Below are 23317 nucleotides of genomic sequence, written 5' to 3'. Positions count from 1 at the left end.
GATTCTCCCAGTGATTTGTTATCGAAGCGGCCCCTCACTGGTCATTCTGAAGACAGTGCCACCGCCTCTCCTCCATCTCAGACCCTAAATGACTTCTTAATGGCTTTATTTAGGAAATTACCTGGCTAAATGTCCAGGGTCCGGTCTGTGGGAATGGACAAATTAATGGCTGTGTGTAAATCCTGCTGGAGTGGATGGGTATTGTAGTAAATACATTGTATTTACAGTATAGCCTATTACACTGTAATAAATACAGTATAGCCTATTACACTGTAATGTTAAGGAATGCTATACAGTAGGCTGGGGCTACAGTTAAACTAAGGGCCACAGACTATGTGGTCCTCTGTAGCTCAATTGGTAGAGCATGGCGCTTGTAACGCCAGGGTAGTGGGTTCGATCCCCGGGATCACCCATACGTAAAAATGTATGCACACATGACTGTAAGTCGCTTTGGATAAAAGCGTCTGCTAAATGGCATATTATTATATTATTATTATTATTATTATATTATTATAAAGGCTAGCTCTGTTCACTGAATTGACTCCACCACAGTCATTTGTCATAATTAGGAAAACACTTCTCTGGAACTGTACGCTGCGTTTGCCCCTGGACGTCTACTGTATCTGCTTAGCTTGTTGTCCCATGAAGTCCTAGAGCCCTCAGTTTCTAATTATGCTAATTGAATGTGTGAAGCCTGGCATTTAGTCATACACTATTAATATATAGACACAATGGAATCTCTGGTAATACCGACTCACCACTTCTACTCTTTATTCTCCTCCACATGTATTTCTCTCTCCTCCTCCTCTCTCATCCCCTCTCTCCTCTCCTCTGACCTCCTTTCTTCTGCCTGTGACTCTCTCCTCTCCTCTGACCCCCTTTCTTCTGCCTGTGACTCTCTCCTCTCCTCTGACCCCCTTTCTTCTGCCTGTGACTCTCTCCTCTCCTCTGACCTCCTTTCTTCTGCCTGTGACTCTCTCCTCTCCTCTGACCTCCTTTCTTCTGCCTGTGACTCTCTCCTCTCCTCTGACCTCCTTTCTTCTGCCTGTGACTCTCTCCTCTCCTCTGACCTCATTTCTTCTGCCTGTGACTCTCTCCTCTCCTCTGACCCCCCTTTCTTCTGCCTGTGACTCTCTCCTCTCCTCTGACCCCCTTTCTTCTGCCTGTGACTCTCTCCTCTCCTCTGACCCCCTTTCTTCTGCCTGTGACTCTCTCCTCTCCTCTGACCTCCTTTCTTCTGCCTGTGACTCTCTCCTCTCCTCTGACCTCCTTTCTTCTGCCTGTGACTCTCTCCTCTCCTCTGACCCCCTTTTTTCTGCCTGTGACTCTCTCCTCTCCTCTGACCTCCTTTCTTCTGCCTGTGACTCTCTCCTCTCCTCTGACCTCATTTCTTCTGCCTGTGACTCTCTCCTCTCCTCTGACCCCCTTTTTTCTGCCTGTGACTCTCTCCTCTCCTCTGACCTCCTTTCTTCTGCCTATGACTCTCTCCTCTCTCATCCTCCTCTAATTTTGTGGTTTGGGTGTTGAGCAATTAGTGTTATGGGCCTTCTCTTGTTCTGACATCAATGAGAGGAATTTGAGCAATGCCCCGTTAAGATGAGATATCCTGATAAAGTTCATTATAAAGATGACTAGATGGCTCTACAATGGGTACTTGTGCTGAGGAGAGAAAGGCAGAGTGTGGGGAGTGTGTGAAAGTGCCTTTATTTGCATTTGTGTCATGGAATGCCCTTGTAACCACATTAAAATATGAAAAGGGTTTTGAATAAAGAAATCCAACCTTGAAGATTCAAACGTGATAATACCTACAGCACTACACCACTGAATAATACCCACTCATTCAGTCATGTGTGTTTGTGCTGTCAGCCACTGTGACTGACAGCATTTCCCTTTATTGATTTTCAAAACTAATTATTGACAGTGTAAACTGTAATAATGTAAAAAGCTAAATAAGTGTAATCCTTACAAATATTTTTTAATAGTTCATGTTTTGTTCCTCGGTGACATACAGTACCAGTCAAAAGTTTGGACACACCTACTCATTCAAGGGTTTTTCTTTATTTTTACTATTTTCTACATTGTAGAATAATAGTGAAGACATCAAAACTATGAAATAACACATATGGAATCATGTAGTAACCAAAAAAGTGTTAAACATATCAAAATATATTTTATATTTGTGATTCTTCAAAAAGCCACCCTTTGCCTTGATGACAGCTTTGCACACTCTTGGCATTCTCTCAACCAGCTTCACCTGGAATGCTTTTCCAACAGTCTTGAAGGAGTTCCCATATATGCTGAGCACTTGTTGGCTGCTTTTCCTTTACTCTGCGGTCCGACTCATCCCAAACCATCTCAATTGGGTTGAGGTCAGGGGATTGTGGAGGCCAGGTCATCTGATGCAGCACTCCATCACTCTCCTTCTTGGTAAAATAGCCCGTACACAGCCTGGAGGTGTGTTGGGTCATTGTCCTGTTGAAAAACAAATGATAGTCCCACTAAGCCCAAACCAGATGGGATGGCGTATCGCTGCAAAATGCTGTGGTAGCCATGCTGGTTAAGTGTGCCTTGAATTCAAAATAAATCACAGACAGTGTCACCAGCAAAGCATCCCCACACCATAACACCTCCTTCTCCATGCTTTACGGTGGGAAATGCACATGCAGAGATAATCCGTTTACCCACACCGCGTCTCACAAAAACACAGTGGTTGCAACCAAAAATCTCAAATTTGGACTCCAGACCAAAGGACACATTTCCACCGATCTAATGTCCATTGCTCGTGTTTCTTGGCCCAAGCAAGTCTCTTCTTATTATTGGTGTCCTTTAGTAGTGGTTTCTTTGCAGAAATTCGACCATGAAGGCCTGATTCACACAGTCCCCTCTGAACAGTTAATGTTGAGATGTGTCTGTTACTTGAACTCTATGAAGCATTTATTTGGGTTGCAATTTCTGAGGCTGGTAACTCTAATGAACTTATCCTCTGCAGCAGAGGTAACTCTGGGTCTTCCTTTCCTGTGGTGGTCCTCATGAGAGCCAGTTTCATCATAGCTCTTGATGGTTTTTGCGACTGCACTTGAAGAAACGTTCAAAGTTCTTGAAATGTTCCGTATTGACTGACCTTCATGTCTTAAAGTAGTGATGGACTGTCGTTTCTCTTTGCTTATTTGGGCTGTTCTTGCCAAAATATGGACTTGGTCTTTTACCAAATAGGGCTATCTTCTGTATACCACCCCTACCTTGTCACAACAAAACTGATTGGCTCAAACGCATTAAGAAGGAAATAAATTCCACAAGTTAACTTTTAAGAAGGCACACCTGTTAATTAAAATGCATTCCAGGTGACTACCTCATGAAGCTGGTTGAGAGAATGCCAAGAGTTTGCAAAGCTGTCATCAAGGCAAAGGGTGGCTATTTGAAGAATCTCAAATATAAAATATATTTTGATTTGTTTAATACTTTTGTGGTTACTACATGATTCCATATGTGTTATTTCATAGTGTTGATGTCTTCACTATTATTCTACAATGTAGAAAATAGTAAAAATAAAGAAAAACCCTTGAATGAGTCCAAACTTTTGACTGGTAGTGCATATTTATAAACATCCTCATGCTGAGATTTTATGTGAAAAGAACAGAAGCATAATCATCCAGGAAGAGAGGCAGATGGACACAATGATAAGCATGGAGAGTGCTCTTTCCGTCATCCACAATACAGAGCCACTACATAGCGTAATATACCTTCAGCACTAAGAGCTGCTCTGCTCTAATCTCTTCTGTTCTGGGAGGCGGTTTGAGGTTTATGACAACAGTCAATAGCAATACCCAAGGCTTTCCTCCTCCAAAGTACAGGAGGGATTTTCTCGATGGATTGAGTGTGCTAACTTAATTTGGCTATCGTTTGTATTTCCATGTGCATTACATCCTCTCCCATCCTCTCATTGTGGCTCAGGCTGCTGTAGTACGGCTTCATAAAAAATACCTGCCGTTTAGTCACCTGCCAGAGATGTGATTTGCGTTGACGGCAAGGATTTAATTTGAGTAAACAGTCGCCTGACACACCTAACTCCTCTCTCTCTCTCTCTCTCTCTCTCTCTCTCTCTCTCTCTCTCTCTCTCTCTCTCTCTCTCTCTCTCTCTCTCTCTCTCTCTCTCTCTCTTTCTCTCTCTCTCCTCTCCCTGTCTCTTTTTTCTCTCTCACTCCCTTCTGCCTTGTCTCTCTCTTTCTTCCTGTCTCTCCCGCTTTCCTGCCTCCTTATCTCTCTTCCTGTCTCTCCCGCTTTCTTTTTCACCCCCTCTGTCTCTCTCTATCTACTGCCCTCTTGTTGTAAACCACCCTCCCTCCACTGTGTCTCATGTGTCATTGGGCTCCTGTGGTCTGATCTCTTCTCGTGTTCAGGCTGTTCAGGCTGACTGTGCACTTCTCTTCTCCATCAGTGAGTGGCTTCATCTCTGTCTCACTCTCTACATTTTTCTGTCTGGCTGGAGGGAGAGAGATGTTGTGGGAATGCAGAAAAGGTGCCTGCTTTGTCAGGACGGTCAGTCAGTGTGTGTAGTGCATTGTAGTCTGAGCTGGTCACACTAGGTGTGTGTACTACTCTGTCACTGTTACGGCTTTATCTGACTGATCACAGTCTCTCTGTCTCTCTTTATCTTCACAGAGCCTGTGTTCTACTGCTGCCATGGTGACCCTGGCCCCACCCTTCTTCCTGCTGTTTTGGCTCCTCCGATTGGCCAGCACTGCGTTTCCGGAGGAACCGGGGCCTCTGAACTTTATCCCCACAGAAGGTAACACCTCTCTCACACACAGGGTGTAGAGTATTGGGTCAGTGTCAGGGTCTAACATGGAAGGTGTCAGGAACAGGGTCAGAAAGAGTCAGGGCATCACATGCAGAGTGTGGAGTAGTGTGAGGAGTGGGGTCAGGGCTGACATGCATAGTGTGAGGAGTAGGGCATCAGTGAGTTGTGTGGGTGTGAGATCATAGTCAGGGTTGAGGTCAGGCTGCTCCCACAGAGGGCCAGACTCTGAGCCTCTATTATATAAGGGCAGTCTCCAGACCAGAACATAGTTGGCCATGATTGACCACAACTCAATAGTATCGACCAAGACCTCCCAGCTGAATTCAGACCCTTCTCAGGCTATCAATGCTAAGATGTAGGACCTGAAGGCTCTCTGAAGTCCTGTAGGGTTGTGGATTAGGGCAGATAATGGACCTATACTTGGAGGCAACAGTCTCAGCATATATGTGATGGGTCAATGGGGAACAGAGATGGACAGAATAGTCATAGGATAGGACACAGAAGGAGGAGAGATCATCCTTTACTTAGTCCTATAGAAGGAAGCAACAGCATAGGCTTATCTGAGATGGGTGGATAGGGAACAGAGATGGACAGAATAGTGGGAGGTCACAGAAGAAGAAGGAGGAGGGCACTCTATCACTTACTCCAGTCAAGGCCAATAAGAGATGGCAGCATTAGACCGTTTCCCATGGTAACTCAGCTGATGTATGGTTCCCTCTCCCCTGTGTTCTCCCTCTGCTCTCTCCCCTCTCTGTTCACCCCCCCTACTACTGCATGATAAGAAAATTATGTAACTCCCTCTTTTTCTCTCTCTTCTCCTCTCTCTCATCCCTTTCTCTCCTCCTTCTCTCTCTCATCCCTCTCTCTTATCTTCTGTCTCTCTTTTTCTCTCTCCCTCACTGCTCTATCCTTCTTCTCTCTCTCTCACCCTTCTCTCTCATCCTCTGACTCTCTCTCTCTCTCTAAACAGTGGTCCGGCAGTACCCAGTGTTTCTGGGTCGGCCACATCGTTCAGCCCTGAGACAGGAGACACTGCATATTCAGAGAGTTCTCAAGGTGAACCGGACCCTCTACATTGGAGCCAGGTATATTTCTAGCCACAAACATAAATGTATTCATCAGATTTGAGCCACGAGCATTAATGTATTTATTCAGCCATCTTTTATAATCCTGCGTACATTGTCTGTGTATCGTAAATCACATATGAAAGTAAATGCTATTGAATCTGAATACATTTGTATCAAATTAATCTCAAAGCACGCAAAGGACATTATCTGAGCTAGTTGTGGCCGTGGCTATAGAAGTGAGAGCTTGACCCCCACCCACAGAGTGTCGATCAGGCCAGGCTGGGTAGAGCCAGCCAGAAGGCTTAATGTGCTGATCCTGGTTAGACATTAGTCTGTGGTGGGTGGGGTCGGACCAGAGGGCACACAGGTGTGGAAGTTTGTTCAATTACATCTGTCGTCTTGTCTGCCCTTTCCAACCAGAAATAAAAAACACAAATCAATCTTCTTCTAATACTCTAAAATATGAATGATGATGTCACAGACTAGCTTAATATTACTGGGAACTTATTAAAAAAGACTTCAATGTCCATGTAGGGCAGACATATGGTGGTGGTTACAGCAGACTAGCTAGCTAAACCATAGACATCCCCAATAAGGAGCCCCATACTGTGTCAGGAAATGACCCGGTCCATGGCCTTTGGCCTTTCTCTAACCTCAAATCCAGAGGCCTGATAATAAATAATTATGTCAAATCCTGCAGCGTTTGGCTCCAGCCATTCTGACTACACAGCCTAGTAATAAAACCCAGAGCCTGAAGACAGGAGGCCTGTAGTCACCGCTGCCTGTCTGACTGCAGGTTAGTGATCAAATATAACCACAACCAGGAAACTCATGTTTTAGTGCCACTGTTACATGATAGAAAAGGTAAACTAATGCCTATGTCTCAGTGAACCGGATGATAGTGAAATCCAATAGCCAGAGCTAGTGGGAGCCAGAGCTAGTGTGTGTGTGTGTGTGTGTTGTGCATGTGTGTGCATGCGTCCGTGTGTCTGTGTGTCTGTGTGTATAAATGTTGAGCCGGGCTGCCAAAAGCCAAGCAGATAGACTTAAAAGAGCAAAGGTGCCTGAGTACCTGTGGGGAGGCAGGGTCGATTGGCTGAAAGCTGCAGCAGAGTGGCTGGACTGATAAGAGGCTCCAGTGAGCCCAAATCCTGTCACCATTAGCTTAGGTGTTCATACCGCAACGACTATTAAAGCCCTGCCCCAAGCCCCAAGCACCTGGTGGGGAGCTTCTGTCACTCTGTCCTCTCCCTACTGGCTGGCCACAGATGGAGAGAGAGGGAGGGAGAGTGGGGGGGGGACTAATGAGCAACACCGTAGCTCCCCAACTGTCCCTCTATTAGGCCCTGTGGAGCCAGAGAAAGTACACACACCTAGTCGCCAGGCGTTGGAACCGGTTCAGAACAGAAAACCTAGAATTTTTTTATCAAGGTACAGAATCAGAACCGGGAATGAAAGTGATCTATACTGTTCCGGAACAGAACCGTTATTTTAAAAGCATGGGAACTGGTTAATAACGTTATTTTATATCGTGGGCAACAAAGCGCCTATGCAAAGCCCTCCCTCTGTCAAGGCTAGTAAGGGATACTATAGTTATCACATTTCACATTGGATTTATTAACTACAAAATGGTAAGGCGTGTTTTTAGTTCTGGTGCTGCTCTTCACACACAAGCTTGTTAGCTAGCTAGCTACTGTGGTCCAACATTAAGCCAACTCTGACATTCAAAGTTCCTCCATAGAAGCCCCTCCGTAGGTATAATTCTGTGGGCCTAATTCAGATAATGCATGTCATAACAAGGTGCCCAGCGCTTCAAGCCTCCTCCTCAACCCTCTCTTGCTCTCACTCTACTGTATTAGCTCACGCTCCAGTGCTCTCCTCTCTATAAGTAGATGTGTGGACTCCCTGGACCTGTCACACAGCTCCAGATCCACTGGACTAATCCACAGAAATAAACCAATTGAGTAGTGCTTATCCCAAAAGGAGAGAGGCTACCAAGGAACATGGCAATACATGATTAATTGGTTCCAATTATGGTAAACCGTAAGAAGATTTTGCCATCTGGAGCAGGAGAGAGGGAGTAGAATCTATCTCTCCATTAGAGGCTGAAGAGTGAGAGTGAGCAGAGTCACTGCCAGACCAGACCATCCGCTGGCCACAGAGAGATGCAGACCTCAGAGGTCACAGGGGGATCATCTACGTGACATATAGATGAACAGTCTCCACAGACGCTTCAGAATAGAGCCGTCTTGGGTCTGGCTACAGATTCCACTCAGCTGTAGGGAGTGACATAGCAAACAGGAAGTAGCATGCAGACAGAGGGACATAGCGACAGAGTCACTCAGTCAGCACAGGGAGGGTCAGGGTCACTGATTGGTCAGAAACTTCTCCTTTTCAGTTTCATCTATTTGTGTGGCGTTCTCTGCAAAGTCATTGTCTGACGGCTCAGAAAGACTCAGAGAAGCTCAGTGTCTGACGGCTCAGAAAGACTCAGAGAAGCTCAGTGTCTGAACGGCCCAAAAAAGGCATTTAAGAATAAAACAAAATGTTGTCCACTTTAGACAGTTCACAGGGTTGTTGCCTATAAATACGGATGGCAACCCACACACGTATATATTCTGTTAACTCAATTTGCAGGTCTGCAAATGCCAGTCGGAGGAATTATGAGTGGTTGTCAGGGAGATCGACGGCCTAGCCTGCCTTGTGAACATCCTGCAACATAAACTATGTAAAATGCAACAGTAAAGCAGAGAAATCACTCAAACAGCCTGAAGGAGACCAGAGAGGCAGAACAATATCAACTGGCCTCTTCAAACCACAGCAGCCTTGGCTGCTGGCTACACCCACTAGGAGGCCTGTTCACATTTTCATATGTTAATACTGGACAGGGCTGAAGTGCTCTGGATGCGATTACGCCACACTCACTGCCCTACTTGATTGTTTGTAGGCTGCTTAAACTTTGACCCAGCCAAATGAGCAAGGCACAAAGTAAGTGTATGGTAATTCTACCCACATCACTTAACCACCGTCCTGTATTGTGAGGGAGGTAACCTAGGGAGGGAATCTTTTAACAAACCTAGAGGAGCCACCAGTGAATAATTCAGTAGAGGAGCGCTTAGGCTTACCATGTTCCCCTCACCAAAGACACTCACATGCACGCACACACACACACATGCACACACACTCTGACACACACAGACAGAGCCTGCCTTCTGCTGAGGAGTAAGGCAGAGCAGCACAGATGGAAGGCAGAGCTAGATCTAGGAGATAAGATCGATACTGCTGCAATTACATAGCTTTGGCATATTTACAGATTAGAACATTCAAAGCCTGGTGTCTGAAAGGAGCTTGGCACAACCAGAGCCTCTCCAGTTTATTTGCCAGAGATACAGGACCTTGATCAATATGCAACATCAGCTGTTAGCATCTTCCTTAAGGCTCCTGCCCTAACTCAGATTCTAAAGGCACTTTCACAGGCACGGCAAGGTTATACAAGAATTATGAACGTATTAGCAGTGAGTAGCATGAATGCATGGTATTATATGATGAGACCTCTCATTGGCATTGTGTGCTGTCTGTGTGGGGGTGCGTTATGAACGCAGGCAAACTTCTTGATTAAATCATCCATTAATTCAATTTCTTCTGAAGTGAGACAATTCAGGCCTCCCAGCAAAACCAACTTTACTGCAAGTGAACTCAAATGAGACCCAAACTAAACCAAGGGGAAAAACAAGTGCCCATTATGCAATTCAAAATGTGTATTTATCAACCATAGCCTGAAATGTATCCCATTATACAGAGCTGTTTTATTCAGATATATTGTAAATTGTTACATAGTTATAGCCCACAGATGTCATAGCCTACAGTGCATGAACAGACAAAAAAGATTCTTACATTTTTGGTTCTCAAACATTTAATCTTCTCCAACCATTATTCTGTAGCATGTCCAGAATTGCCCATAAGACAGTAGAGTATTTCTAGTGCCATTATGTGTGAGAGCATGTGGAGTGCAGTTGAGTGCCTGTCTAAGACTTAGCTAACTTTGTCTTGCTGTTGGCTGACTGCCATGCTCTTTGTCTGTCAGGGATGACCTTTTCCGCGTGGAGCTGGACAATGTGGCAGGAGAAGAGATGTTCTACAGTAAGGTGAGGCCCTCTCCATGCACACACACCTCATTAACATCTTAGAGTACTGTCTAACCAGCTTAACTGACACTGTTGGAATGCCAATGTCTGTCTGTTATAGAAGAGAACATGGGAGTCCAACAAAAACGACATCAGGACGTGCAGGATGAAGGGCAAGCACGAGGTGAGCTGGGGAATGCATGATCGCACACACAAACACACACTTTCAGGGTTGCACACACACACACACTGAAACATGGCACAGGCCCCACCTTATCACCTGGTGCCAGGCATTCATGGTGCCAACGGTTTGACTGGCATCCTGCTGGCTCTACTTAGCGGAGGAGCCACAACCATGTGCCACCCCCAGTGTTCCTGATCACCTAAACCATGACACACTTCAGAGGTCCAGCCCTCCCACCCACCCCCTTTATAAACATGGCCGCCTCGCAGGACATTACAGTTGTGGTGTGTGCCCTCACAAAATGGAAGGGGGGGGACAAGGAGGTTGAGATGTAGCGAAGAATGGACAGTGAAACAGTCCTCACAGTCAACCCAATCCAAGCATGACTACCTCAGCTATCTCTCACACATCCACTCTCCCTCCTCTGCACTTCTCTCGCCCCCACCAACACACAGCGGGCGGATCAGTGCCTCTCCCTTCTGACTTCACACACATTCTCCCAGCTCACACACCAACCCACACACAAACCGACCAGGGCATTATTGAAAGGTGTCAGTGTGGGAGAGAGAATAAAGACTGATTTAACACTGAAAATATCACCTGACATCAAATCTGTGTGAGACACCCCTAGACAAAGGCTCAACGGAGAATAGGGAGAGGAAGGTGGAGGAGGTAGCCTAGCAGCAGGTAGCCTAGCAGCAGGTAGCCTAGCGGTTAAGAGCGTTGGGCCAGTAACCGAAAGGTTGCTGGTTCGATTCCCCGAGCCGACTAGGTGAAAAATCTGTCGATGTGCCCTTGAGCAAGGCACTTAACCCTAATTGCTCCTGTAAGTCGCTCTGGATAAGAGTGTCTGCTAAATGACAAAAATGTAAAATGAAACAAAGGTGGTTATGGCGGGGAGAGCGAGAGAGAGGGTGGGGAGTCAGTCCCACCTGCCTGCCCCTGAGGAGAGCCACAGGCCTGACTGAGAAGAATAAAAGGCCATCCTGCCCCTAATGACTCTGGTAATGCAGTGAGTCACACAAAAATTAGGCAGTGATAAGAGCACCAGGCCCCTCATCCCCTAGCCTTGACCCACATGGACACGGACACATGCACACACCTCTATCCTCTAGGCCCCTGTCACCCACTCACTCTCTGCTCTCCTCCACCCACACCATCCATCCTCCACCCACACCCTCCACCCACATCCTCCACCCTCCTCCTCCACCCACCCACACCCTCCTCCACCCACCCACACCATCCATCTTCCACCCACACCATCCATCCTCCACCCTCCTCCTCCACCCACACCCTCCTCCACCCACCCACACCATCCATCTTCCACTCACACCATCCATCCTCCACCCTCCTCCTCCACCCACACCATCAACTTATCCACTTCACCTCCTCCAAATGTCCTGTCCTGCTCCCGGGATGGTTTTGTCAGATGTGATACATTCGTCACCAGAGTAATTGGTTTTGTAATTAAATGTTTCTGGTTGGTTGATCAGAAAGGGCATACTCTCATAATTAGGTGGGAAATTCAATATCCTAATTCTTTGCCTTTTCTCCTCCTGGTGGACCTTAAAGGATACATTTTATTGTCCAGCTGATTGGACAATCTTTCTCGCCCTCTATTTCTTTCTCCCTCCCTTTCTCCCAACCCTGGAGACTGTCTCAGTTGTATTCAGCCCAGACTCAAAAACAGAGAGAGAGAGAGAGAGAGAGAGAGAGAGAGAGACTCCCCGGCTGGGGCTGGCTCAATGCCAAGCACAAGGGCAAGGCCAGTCAGTATGCAAACAAAGAAATTCCATATAGACTTTTTTAAAGAGCTGTTTTGCATTGTTATGTGCAGCACTTAGTGAGATTGTTTGATCAATATGTTGTTGATACCCACTCTCAGAGGGGGTCTACATTTCAGTCATCTATACCAGACAAGAACAGTCTCACCATGATATGGTTTCACAGCTTATTGTATGTTTATTATATAGTATCTCTGCAGATGCCCTATATACAGCAACTCTCCGGATGCCCAAAACAACCTTGGAATGGTGAACATGTTTCTGAGTTCTTAGCAGGCCACATACTGCAGTAATTTGGGTTGTTCTGGTCAAGAATAGACCGCAGTGTACTCGACAGAGAGCTGACCCTGCAATCTCCAGGTCACCCGTCAGGTGTCCTAACCACTACTGCCACAAAGCTGTCTTCATTAGTCTCTGGATCTCTCCCTCCTCCTCCTCCTCCTCCTCTTCTTCTTCAGGGGAGATGTTGATGCTGGCCTGTAGTGTATTCACTCAGGATTAGCATCAAACAGTCTCTGCGAGAGACAAGACAAGCTCGGGAGGGGATGCGGATTAGTACTAGCATGCTGAGTAAGAGAGGATGCGGGCAGGAAGTGCTTTTGTACTGGCAAATTTGTGCTAATTTAGCACTGCTGTTAATTTGTCCTCCGCATTCACCCCCCGCCCGCTCGTGCCCCAGTCACTCTGCCTTACGTCAAAGTCTGAGTCAGACTGTTGCTTGAAATGACAGACCTGCTGCTGATGATCAGAGTCAAGCGTGGCTCACCCAAGGAGAGGGAGGTGACAGGAGAGCAAAGAGGAGGAGAGGAGGAGAGGAGAGTAGCCTGCTGGAGTGTGGGAAGAGTTCTGGCTCTGGAGAACTTGGCAAAGACACCTCTGTTCTGCCTCATCTCAGCAGTGATGGACTCAATCGAGCATGCTACGGAAACATGTAAGGTTTTAGTGAGAAGCTGTTTGCTAAATATTACCATGTGATGGGGCAGCGTAGCTGGTGTGTGTCGTTTGAGCCTGGCTAAACTCGGCTGTGCTAATTAGCTCATCCTCAGTTTAGTAAAAACATCATGGTCCGAGGAAGTCGGTTTCTTTTAGTGGAGTTCCTTGACTAACATACTGTAGGTTTACAGTAAGGGGAGCCACCCTGGTGAATTGTGCAATTGTGCAATCAGTTTCAACATCAGGAGGATTAGATCAATGGAAACCAGATGCACTAGTCTAGGTGGAGGAAGTCTTCATTAGTAATGCTCTCTGACTGCGGTAGGTTGTTGTGAGCAGATGTGTTGTGGTAACAGAGGTTGTTGTTCCTCTGAGTGAGGTCTGGGTCTGTCTGAGACTGACTGAGGGATGGGCTAGAGGCTGGGAATTAGCAGGGAGAGGAATGTTCAGGTCTGCAGTAGACAGAAACCTCAGTGTGTATAGTCCCACACACACACACACAAACACACACACACACAGATACACACACAGACACACACACACACACACACACACACACACACACACACACAGAGACACACACAGACACACACAATACCACAAATACCAACATGTTTATGTTTGTATTCATATGTGCGGCACACTGCGTAACTCATCCTGGCTGCTCTGTAATAATAATGTAGGGTGTAACACAAACAGTGAGAAGTGGAGCTGCGATCATCTGGATGTGGGTCACATGAAAGAACTGCCAGCCAGCACAGGTGGTGCTTTGTCTGGAGTGTACCCAGGGAGAGGAAAGGGTGAGAGGGGAGAGAGGAGGGAAACAGGGGGAAGGAGAGACGAGGCTGTGTGGTTTAAAACAGGAGACAAATCAAATCTGTATATGGAGGCAGATTGTAAAAGAAAAAAGAATAAAAGTCAAGCGAATAAAGCGATACACCATGGCTCACGATGATGCAAGAGATGAGAGGCTTCAAAACAGTATAAATCCCTGTTGTTTAAACTGCAGACATCCTGTATTTCAATTTACACTGCAGGTCCATGCCAAAAGCCCACACTTCATGTGATGGTATTTATTGTACAATCTTAACTGAGATTTTGGCGCTGTGTCTCGTTCTGTCATTAAGCATCTAGTGTGTTACATCTGGCTTTATGCTTTTAGCCTATAGACCGCAGACCCACTGAAAAACAAACATGCAAATCACACTGATATGAACACTGAATCTGTGCAGTGACACACACACACACGCATACACGCACGCACACACACACACACACACACACACACACACATATACACACACACACACACACACACACACACACACACACACACACACACACACACATGATTTAGTATGCAGTGAGTAGTGGCTCCCTGTCTAGTACCACAGCGGTGTGAGGAATTCTAACCTCACCTCACTCTACACACGTTGCCGCCCCCCGCCACCCCTGCTCGGCCGCTCTGCTCCACCGTGGATAAGATGCTGTCTGGAATAACACTCACCCCATAGCCCTCCCCCTCCTCCTCCCATCCCCACTCCCTCCAATGACATCAGTGGCTCTGCTCAGTGAGTGGACCCCCGTGGTGGAGGGGCTGAGGCGCCAGGCACAGGGCCAGGAGCTGGAGCTGGAGCCACGCTGACTGGGACAGGAGAGGGGAGGGAGGGGGGTACAGGCCACTAGGGATTTACATGTACAGGGATACAACTCACTGCATAGACACACACTCACACATATTACAGAAATAAAATGTTGAACTATACATTTTTTACATTTTACATTTTAGTCATTTAGCAGACGCTCTTATCCAGAGCGACTTACATATTGGATCTGCTGGTGATTGCTGTGCTGCTTATTAACATGGTAATAAGGGTTGTACCACCGCAGTGAAGCGAGTGGTGGTTGAAAGCCTAAGGTTAGCTGGGATTTCCATCTGTCATTCAATGGCTGGTGTGAGCCAATCGAAAGTCTTTGAAGCTACAGGCGGGCAGACAGGTAGCCTCTGTAGGCCTGAATAATGAGGGGATTGACAGTGTTAATGATATGATAATTCCTCCCATCATGCATTTAGAAGCCTCATTTCACCTAGCAGTAGGATAATAAGTCACAGACTATCCATTCTGATTTCGACCCCCTCATTTCTCCCTCTCTGTCTCTTATCAGGACGAGTGTCGGAACTTCATGAAGGTTTTGTTGAGTCGACAAGGAGGTCTGTTTGTCTGTGGGACCAACGCCTTCAATCCGCTGTGTGCCAACTATACTGTGAGTACCTATAGAACACACGCATTCTGTCTGACTCAAACAGCAGTCATTACTGCTTCGGGAAGCTGAGCACATCTCTACCTGTCAGCAGTCCAGCCATGCATCAGGCCTAGTGATTGGGGCGTCATTGATAAATGGACTATTCCTTTTTCCTGGAACCTAGCATGTTGCTTACTTACAAATGTACAACTTGTTTTCTGTCATTTTTTCCGTATCTAAGGCAGAGAGAGAGAGGCCCTTAGAGCGGCTAGATATGAGTAGCTATTGCACCACGCTTAAACTTGTATGTGGCGCTTGTTATTGTAGAGTGGCAGAGACAGATGGTCATAGTGCAGAGCCGAAGGGCTGGGAGAGGGGCAGCTGGAACTACGGAGGAGGCTGTGCTTATGATGTGTCTGGGTGGTTCGTTTCTTTGCCTCTGGTGAAACCCAGGCAGACAGGTAGAAGGAAAACGCTAAGTGGTTGCACTGCTCATGTACCTGATGAAAGAGCACACCTCGGACTAACGAGTTGAAAAAGCTCAGCAAAATGTGTGCATTAATATTAATGATTTGCTCAGTTGATTTCTGAACATTCCTCCAGAATACTGTATCTATAAGCGGAGTGAATGAGGGAGGGAGGGAGGAAGGAAGGAAGGAAGGAAGGAAGGTAGGAAGGAAGGAAGGAAGGGAGGAAGGAAGGAAGGAAGGAAGGAAGGAAGGAAGGAAGGAAGGAAGGAAGGAAGGAAGGAAGGAAGGAAGGAAGGAAGGAAGGAAGGAAGGAAGGAAGGAAGGAAGGAAGGAAGGAAGGAAGGAAGGAAGGAAGGAAGGAAGGAAGGAAGGAGACGGGGGCATCCAGTTTAAGTGTCAAAGGCTTTCAGGGAAGTGTTATATTCCGTCTGTCACATCTCCAACATACCAGCACACTGACTCCCTCTATACCTGGCCCATTATCTTTGGCTGTTAATGAGCAGTGAAACCTGTGTAGGGATGACATGCTCAGGGCTTCTTCTGGGACTAGTTAGCAAACCTAGGGTTTATTTATAGCTGGTTTTAATGACAACCACAGCATTTCATTTATTTAATTCATTTTCAATCGTCTGTGTAACTTTGATTTCGCCTGTGGTTGTTTAGCTGTATGCATTTCAAAAGGTTGCGTTTCTGTGTATTTGTGCCTGTCAGGGGGTGTATGTGTTTCTGTTGTTGTTTCTGTTGTTGTTGTTGTTGTTGTTGTCTTCACTATTTGCACGATTGCAGAGGGAGAATAATAATGTTGTGAATATGTTATAATATATGCTAATTGCCATACTCTATCTGCATGTATGTCAAATCAAATCAAATGTTATTTGTCACATGCGCCGAGTACAATGGGTGTAGACTTCACCGTGAAATGCTTGCTTACTTGCACTTCCCAACGACGCAGAGTTAAAAAATATGTGAGGGTGAACTTCACTCTTTGTTTCCCAGCAACACTATATAGTGTACTGTGTGTGTGTGTGTGTGTGTGTGTGTGTGTGTGTGTTCCAGGGAGACACTCTGGAGATGGTGGGAGAGACAGTCAGTGGGATGGCCCGCTGCCCCTATGACCCTAAACACGCCAACGTGGCTCTGTTTGCAGGTGAGGAAAAAACACTATCATTGTGTAGCATAAGTAGTTTCCCATCATCACATCAACTATGGCAGTGGCTGAAACAATAGGAAGCCTTTATTCAGTTGTTAATTTGAGCCGGATCCTGTTTTGGACTGGCATGAAAAATAATAATAAAAGCCATCAAAGTTTCAGTTGCCTCTTCGTTAATTCTCCTGCCCCCACAAAAAAACAAAATGTGAAAACGTAGATTTTCTGCCCGGGCCTAATATTCTAAGAGTTGATTTGGGTTGGGCAACATTGTAACTAACCTATGTTTGAGACCAACGCTTGGCGTTGGCTATGTGAGAAGCGCATCATTATGTCTCACATAACTAGAATGAGATTCACTTTCTATGATCTCACTCCCTATCTCTACTCTGATAGACATGAGCCTGCAACTCTCATCTCTCCAGCATTGCACTTCATCATTTATTTCCTTATAGAATCATAGCCACGCAAAGTGTTATGAATGAACTGCAGGACCCCTGATACATGTAAATACATTACATTTGCCAAAGTTATAGAATTACTGCTGTCTGTTCAGAAATAAATGAAATAATTCAGAATAGCCTACTACACCTCGAGAAGGCCTATAATTTAGCGACAGAGGATCAATAGCTGTGGATTGTAGGCCAATAACAAGGAATAGCCTACAGTTGGGAACGCCCAGCAAATCTGTCAGAGAAACAACAGCACCCAGACAAAACAGGCCTTTCACAATATTTCAAATACAATCGAGGGAAAACACTGGTTGGAAAGCAAATGGCTCCTGCTGAAAAGAGAAGACTCTATGCTGTAAGCTACCAAAATATTTGATAAACTTCCAAATATTGTTTTACAAAAGAGAGAGAGAGATAGGCTTTTGGCACGAGCACATCGGCCATCACCAGCAAGTGAGCTGCGCATCATTGGGTGAGTCAGTAAAACTGGAAAGCATTTTTAGGACTATAATTTCCTCCTCATATTGTAGCCTATAATATGTCTCCACACACCTAGGCCTAGGCTATTGATGGATTCAAAACAAGGTCGTTTTTATTGATCTCAGATTATCAATTTGTCAGTGCCAAAGTAGCCTGCCATTTCGATCATTTGTGCAGTATAAAAAAAAATTCTGCCAAAGTCTTCAGTCATGTAAAATTATGTAGAATTGCATGAAATGCGTTTATAAAAGGCCAACATTTTCTCGGACCCTAGAATACTAAAAATGTTCCCCATGTGTGCAACTTCAATAAGTGCCTCTACTCTGCTGCTCTATGCCACTATGCAAATGCAATGATATGCATGCAATGCTTTATTATAAAGGTTTAATTTTTTTTCTCATGCGTTCCACTACCTCAGAACTCCCCAGGTCACCCCACTCTCGCACGTACTTTTTGTTCCGGCACCTCCCGATTTACAAATTAAACACTGCCTTTATTGCACATTACTGGGCAGTAGAAATAGACTGATTTGTCCACTCTGCACTAGAAGCTCTGTTGCACCACTGCAATTATTTCATCTAATTATACATTGTTAATTGGTCAACAGTCATATGCATTGATTAGTGTACTGTACTGTCATTATATGAACCATCCTCTGCAATTTCTTTATAGGTTGTGAGATGAGCTGTAATTGTCTCGATGTCCCATTCTCACTGATCCGGTGTGTGTTTTTGCCAGAGGGGAATCTGTTTACGGCCACTGTGACGGACTTCCTGGCGATAGACGCAGTGATCTACCGTAGCCTGGGGGACAGTCCTGCACTTCGCACTGTCAAACACGACTCCAAATGGTTCAGAGGTACGTTTGTGTGTATTTGTTTATGTGTGTGTGCAATTGTGTGTGTGTATGTGTGTCTGTGGGTGCATGTGTGTGTCTGTGTATGTATTGTATTTGTGTGTGTGTTGTCTCTGTTGTTGTTGTTTAAAGACAATGTGTTTATGTCCACATCACTTAGTATCAGGATCAATATCTGTGTCAGATTCACTGCGTGAGCCTTGGTCAGCAGCATCCCTGCTGAGGTCAGAGGAACCAGGGCTCAGGTCTGCTCTGTGCCTGTGGGCTATGCTTGATGGTGTTCAGTAGGCATGACACAATAACATGTTTTGAAACTGACAACGAAAATGAGCCACCTAGTTGATACCTCTATTTCCAACCTTTTCTCCAACTTTGTGCATACTAAACACAACCCTGGTGTTTGTGGCTGGGATCTAGGGAGGCATCCGATTCAGTCTCTTACAGTAGCTATCCCTGTGTAACACAGCCCTCTCCCCTCCTTTTCCAGAGCCCTATTTTGTCAGTTCAGTAGAATGGGGTCCTCACATCTACTTTTTCTTCAGAGAGATGGCCGTGGAGTTTAACTACCTGGAGAAGGTACGAGACAAACTGGTAAAGCTTTGAACACGCCCCTGTGTGTCGTGTGTCTGCCTGCCTGGATGTTCCATCTCATGTAATTATTCAAATGTCAATACCGGCCTAGTACTTCTGATGACCTTTTTCCATTTATCTTTGTGTCTGTGTTTCTGTGTATCTGTGCTGTTGCATATCTAATATAATAACAGTGGACTATGCAAACAACGTTGCGTCTGAATTAGACGGGGAAAAGCGTTTTCATAACAGCTCCAAATGGCATCAGTCAAATCAGATTTGTGATACGTGCTCATGAAAAAATAGGACAGTAACAAGAAGCCTTTTTATCTTATAAATTAGTAATTCATATTTGGTGGAAATGTGCTGGCGCAGGCATTTCATGCTGCATGTTTATAGGGCTCTCAGTAAGTGGAGACTTACACTGTACCACAGTTGTGTGGGTTGAGATTGTTCAAAGAAGCCATTTGAAATGCACTGACATATCCATGAATAATACATATTAATTCACAAATGTGGTCGTACGCTTTGCAAATACTTAAAAATTATATGATTAAAAATCACCCAAGAGCTAAAAAGGGTTTCAACTTCGTTTTGGAAGAATGTTTATTGTGGTATAAAACTGAATATATTTTCAGTTCTGACTTAAATCTATCAATCTTTATTAAACCTTACTCATGAATATGAGCCCATGAATATATCAACCACTAAATCTAATGTGTGAAATATGTGTGCTTCAAGCTGTCCCAGCACGGAAAGCTATGTACATGGTCATTGATGTGTGGTATGGTGCGAGGTCATTGACTGTTCTGTCTGTTCCACGTGCTTGCGTGCATGTGTGTTCAGGTACAGGTGTCTCGGGTGGCGCGGGTGTGTAAGGCGGACCTGGGTGGCTCTCAGAGGGTGTTGGAGAAGCAGTGGACGTCGTTCCTGAAAGCCAGACTGAACTGCTCCGTCCCTGGAGACTCCCACTTCTACTTCAACCTACTCCATTCCACCAGCCCTGTCATCAGCATGCACGGCAGGGACATCATCCTGGGAGTCTTCTCCACCCCTGCTAACAGGTACACACAGACACACAGACAGACAGACTGACTGACACAGACAGACACACACACACACACACAGACAGATAGACTGACACACAGACAGACAAACAGACAGACAAACAGACAGGCAGACACAGACAGACACAGACAGACAGACAGGCAGGCAGGCAGGCAGGCAGGCAGGCAGGCAGGCAGGCAGGCAGGCAGGCAGGCAGGCAGGCAGGCAGGCAGACAGACAGACAGACAGACAGACAGACAGACAGACAGACAGACAGACAGACAGACAGACAGACAGACAGACAGGCAGGCAGGCAGGCAGGCAGGCAGGCAGGGAGGGAGGGAGGGAGGTCCCTGAAAAGAGGGCTATGGTCAGGGCTTATGTGGGAAGATACAGTTCTGGATTAGGCACATTTATTTGCCACAAGCATTTTGCTTTTAGAGAGGCAAAACATTCTGTTAAAGGATTGGAGTGATGAAATGGAAGAAAAAGGTTGTTATTTTGAAGAGATTGGAGTGATGCAATAGTACGAGAAGGAACGAGGGATGCTCTTGGTAATAGAAGGATTAGATGAGGCTAAAGATGTTTGCAGAGAAAGCATGAGAGAGCATAATAAACAGACTGAACAATGCAAGGGAGGAGAGGAAAGGTCCCCTGAGCTGCATTGTGTGTGTGTGTGTGTGTGTGCCTCCTGTGTTATATACCGTATATAATGCAGAAGTGTTGGGCTATCACCTGAGAGATGAGAGTGCTGTGTATACAGAGCAGACTCTAATAGGCAATCGATGCAGGTCTCCCAAGTAGAGGAGCCAGCAGGATGTACATCAGTAGAGGGCAAATCTCAACTAATGCTAGCTCTAATAACATCCTCTACTCATAATGGCTGCTGTTGTGGCAGCCAGGAGAGAAAGAGAGGGAGGAGGGAGAAAAGAGAGGAAGGGGGAGTGAAGAGAGAGTGGAGGAAGACCCTCTCAAACCCTTTCAAGGACAAGGAAGTCAATAATGGGACACATCTGCAGCTCTCCTGCCCGCCACCATTTAAGAGTTAAAACGGTTTCATCAGCTGCATCTTATCTTTTGGCCGGAGGGCTAAGAGGGCTGGGAGATGGATGGGAGCGGTGTGCCTGCAGAGAGAGATGGATGGTTTACAGGGCCAACAATGACTCCCAGATAACATTGTGACCAGCATGTCAGGGAGAGGCCCAGCTGAACACACACTAACACACACTACCCGCCTGGGCACCGCTCCGCCGCTGTGCTCCATTATAAACAGCTGGAGGCAGAGAGAGAGAGACAGAGAGAGAGAGAGGGAAAGGTTTAAGAGAGAGAGGGGGAAGAGAGAGACAGAGAGGTACGCCATAAACCTCCCCAACCATGTGTGGTCCTCTGCACCGTACTTTTAAAGCTCTTACCAGACAAATTGCATGTGGTGGGTACAGCAGGGAAGAGGATTTGGTAAATCTGGAGTGGCCATTTTGGGATACTGTATCATCACCCGCGTGTGCACATGTGCTACTAGGGTGGGAATTGTGGAAAAGGAGCTCTGGTTTAAGAGTTTCCCACCAGCTTCCCTTAATGTTTGCTTGTTATTCTTCAGGTGTCCATGCCTACAAACCCACAATAGAGTTTACAGCCCCATGAAACAGCCCACAGCTGCTGAGGCCTCTATCTCCAATTCTGGTCTATGATGTCAGCGTTAGCTAGCTTAGCAACACAAACGCCAAACCCTCCTGGGTTTCCAGTTCTTCAGCGTGTCCACTTCTCCTGCCCCTGGTCCTTCCTGTCTGAGGGGATGAAAGGGAGGCTTGGGTTTCCTCTGAGCACCTGATCCTCCTCACAGCACAGGCCAACCAAACCCCCTGGAGCTGCAGGAGGTAAGGGAGCTAGAGGAGCAGTGGAAGCTATAATATGAGAGAGCCTCTGAGCCTGCAGGTGAAAGGGAGGGGTGCTTTTTATAGCAGCAGGATAGAGAGACAGTTTGAGAAGATAACATGGAGGTCAGACAAGTCCGGCTAGGCTAGGAATGGGCTTCGTTGTACTAGATTTGCCCTGACCGGATGGTGCCTGGGCCTCGGCTGGAGAAGTTCAGGGCTCTGGGGTGAGTTAGTTAGAGTGAGTTAGTTAAAGCATACGGCTCTCTTGGGAGCCAGCCTCAGAGGAGCCATCAAGAAGACATGGTGTCAGAAGGAGGCGTCTGCAGTTGACAGGGGAGCTGTGAGGCTATGACACCAGGGAGACATGGCGGGAGTCACAGCTGGATATGTCCCCCGGGCCCTGGGTTGAGGCAGGAGGAGAATACACACTGGGGCCTTACCAGGTGGAGAGGAAACAGATGAGAGAAGTAAAGTAAGAGAAAGCAGAAAGACATTTACATTACATTTACGTCATTTAGCAGACGCTCTTATCCAGAGTGCATACATTATAAAAAAAAAAAAAAAATCATACTGGCCCCCCGTGGGAATCAAACCCACAACCCTGGCGTTGCAAAAGCCATGCTCTACCAACTGAGCTACATCCCTGCCGGCCATTCCCTCCCCTACCCTGGATGACGCTGGGCCAATTGTGCGCCGCCCGACAGAGACATGGACAGAAATGACAAAGAGTTTGATTGTGTGCAGAGAGTGGAGAAAGAGATGGGGAGAGAGGTGGAAAGAGAGATTAAGCCCCAGGTGGAGAGAGAAGAGAGAGCGAAGCCGTAACAAAACATCCTCTCACCTCACCTTGAGCCTAGCCCTAGACTGAAGAACTCATTCCAACCCACTAGCTTCCATCAGCAGTCATGCTGTCACTTGAGCTGGACTATAGAGAGCTGTCAGTCTGCTGGTAAACTGTGAGGATGTGGTCTGACCACTCCAACAACCACCTACAGCACAGAGCTCAGCCTGTACTGCCTGTCAGTCAACCACCAGCTCCACACAGACAGAAATAGAAAAAGCATAGTATAAACAGAGAGACAATTTGAATTACCTTTAGTGGCACAATGAAGACAAACTAATGCCATGTCATGAGCAAATATTTGAGCAAATGAGCAATGAGAGAATGAGAAAGAAATCAGAAGAGAAGAGAAACAGAGGATGAAAGAGCAGAGATGAAGGAGTGAGAGGGAACAATGAGAACAATAAAAAGCAGAGAGGACAGAGAAATAAAACGGAAGAAAAAGAA

General features: G+C 46.2%; 1 protein-coding gene across 3 annotated transcripts in view; it reads left to right on the top strand.

Annotated features, from left to right (window-relative positions):
* LOC121540318 (semaphorin-6B-like) overlaps positions 1-23317 on the top strand; it is a 117942-nt gene that overhangs the window by 56316 nt on the left and 38309 nt on the right. The window contains exons 2-10 of one of the 3 annotated variants that reach the window (XM_041849099.2): positions 4660-4786; positions 5769-5883; positions 9950-10010; positions 10111-10173; positions 15057-15155; positions 16661-16751; positions 18422-18541; positions 19026-19114; positions 19961-20172. In XM_041849099.2, coding sequence (XP_041705033.1) covers positions 4681-4786; positions 5769-5883; positions 9950-10010; positions 10111-10173; positions 15057-15155; positions 16661-16751; positions 18422-18541; positions 19026-19114; positions 19961-20172 — 956 coding nt within the window. In that variant the 5' untranslated portion in view covers positions 4660-4680. Of the gene's footprint in view, positions 1-4659; positions 4787-5768; positions 5884-9949; positions 10011-10110; positions 10174-15056; positions 15156-16660; positions 16752-18421; positions 18542-19025; positions 19130-19954; positions 20173-23317 lie in introns of all 3 variants that reach the window. The other 2 variants (XM_041849098.2, XM_041849097.2) reach the window with 2 other exon arrangements.

Source organism: Coregonus clupeaformis, chromosome 26 (assembly GCF_020615455.1).
Source record: "Coregonus clupeaformis isolate EN_2021a chromosome 26, ASM2061545v1, whole genome shotgun sequence".
Taxonomy (NCBI): domain Eukaryota; kingdom Metazoa; phylum Chordata; class Actinopteri; order Salmoniformes; family Salmonidae; genus Coregonus; species Coregonus clupeaformis.
Note: the sequence above shows the minus strand (reverse complement) of the source record. Positions and strands in the feature narration are given on the sequence as shown.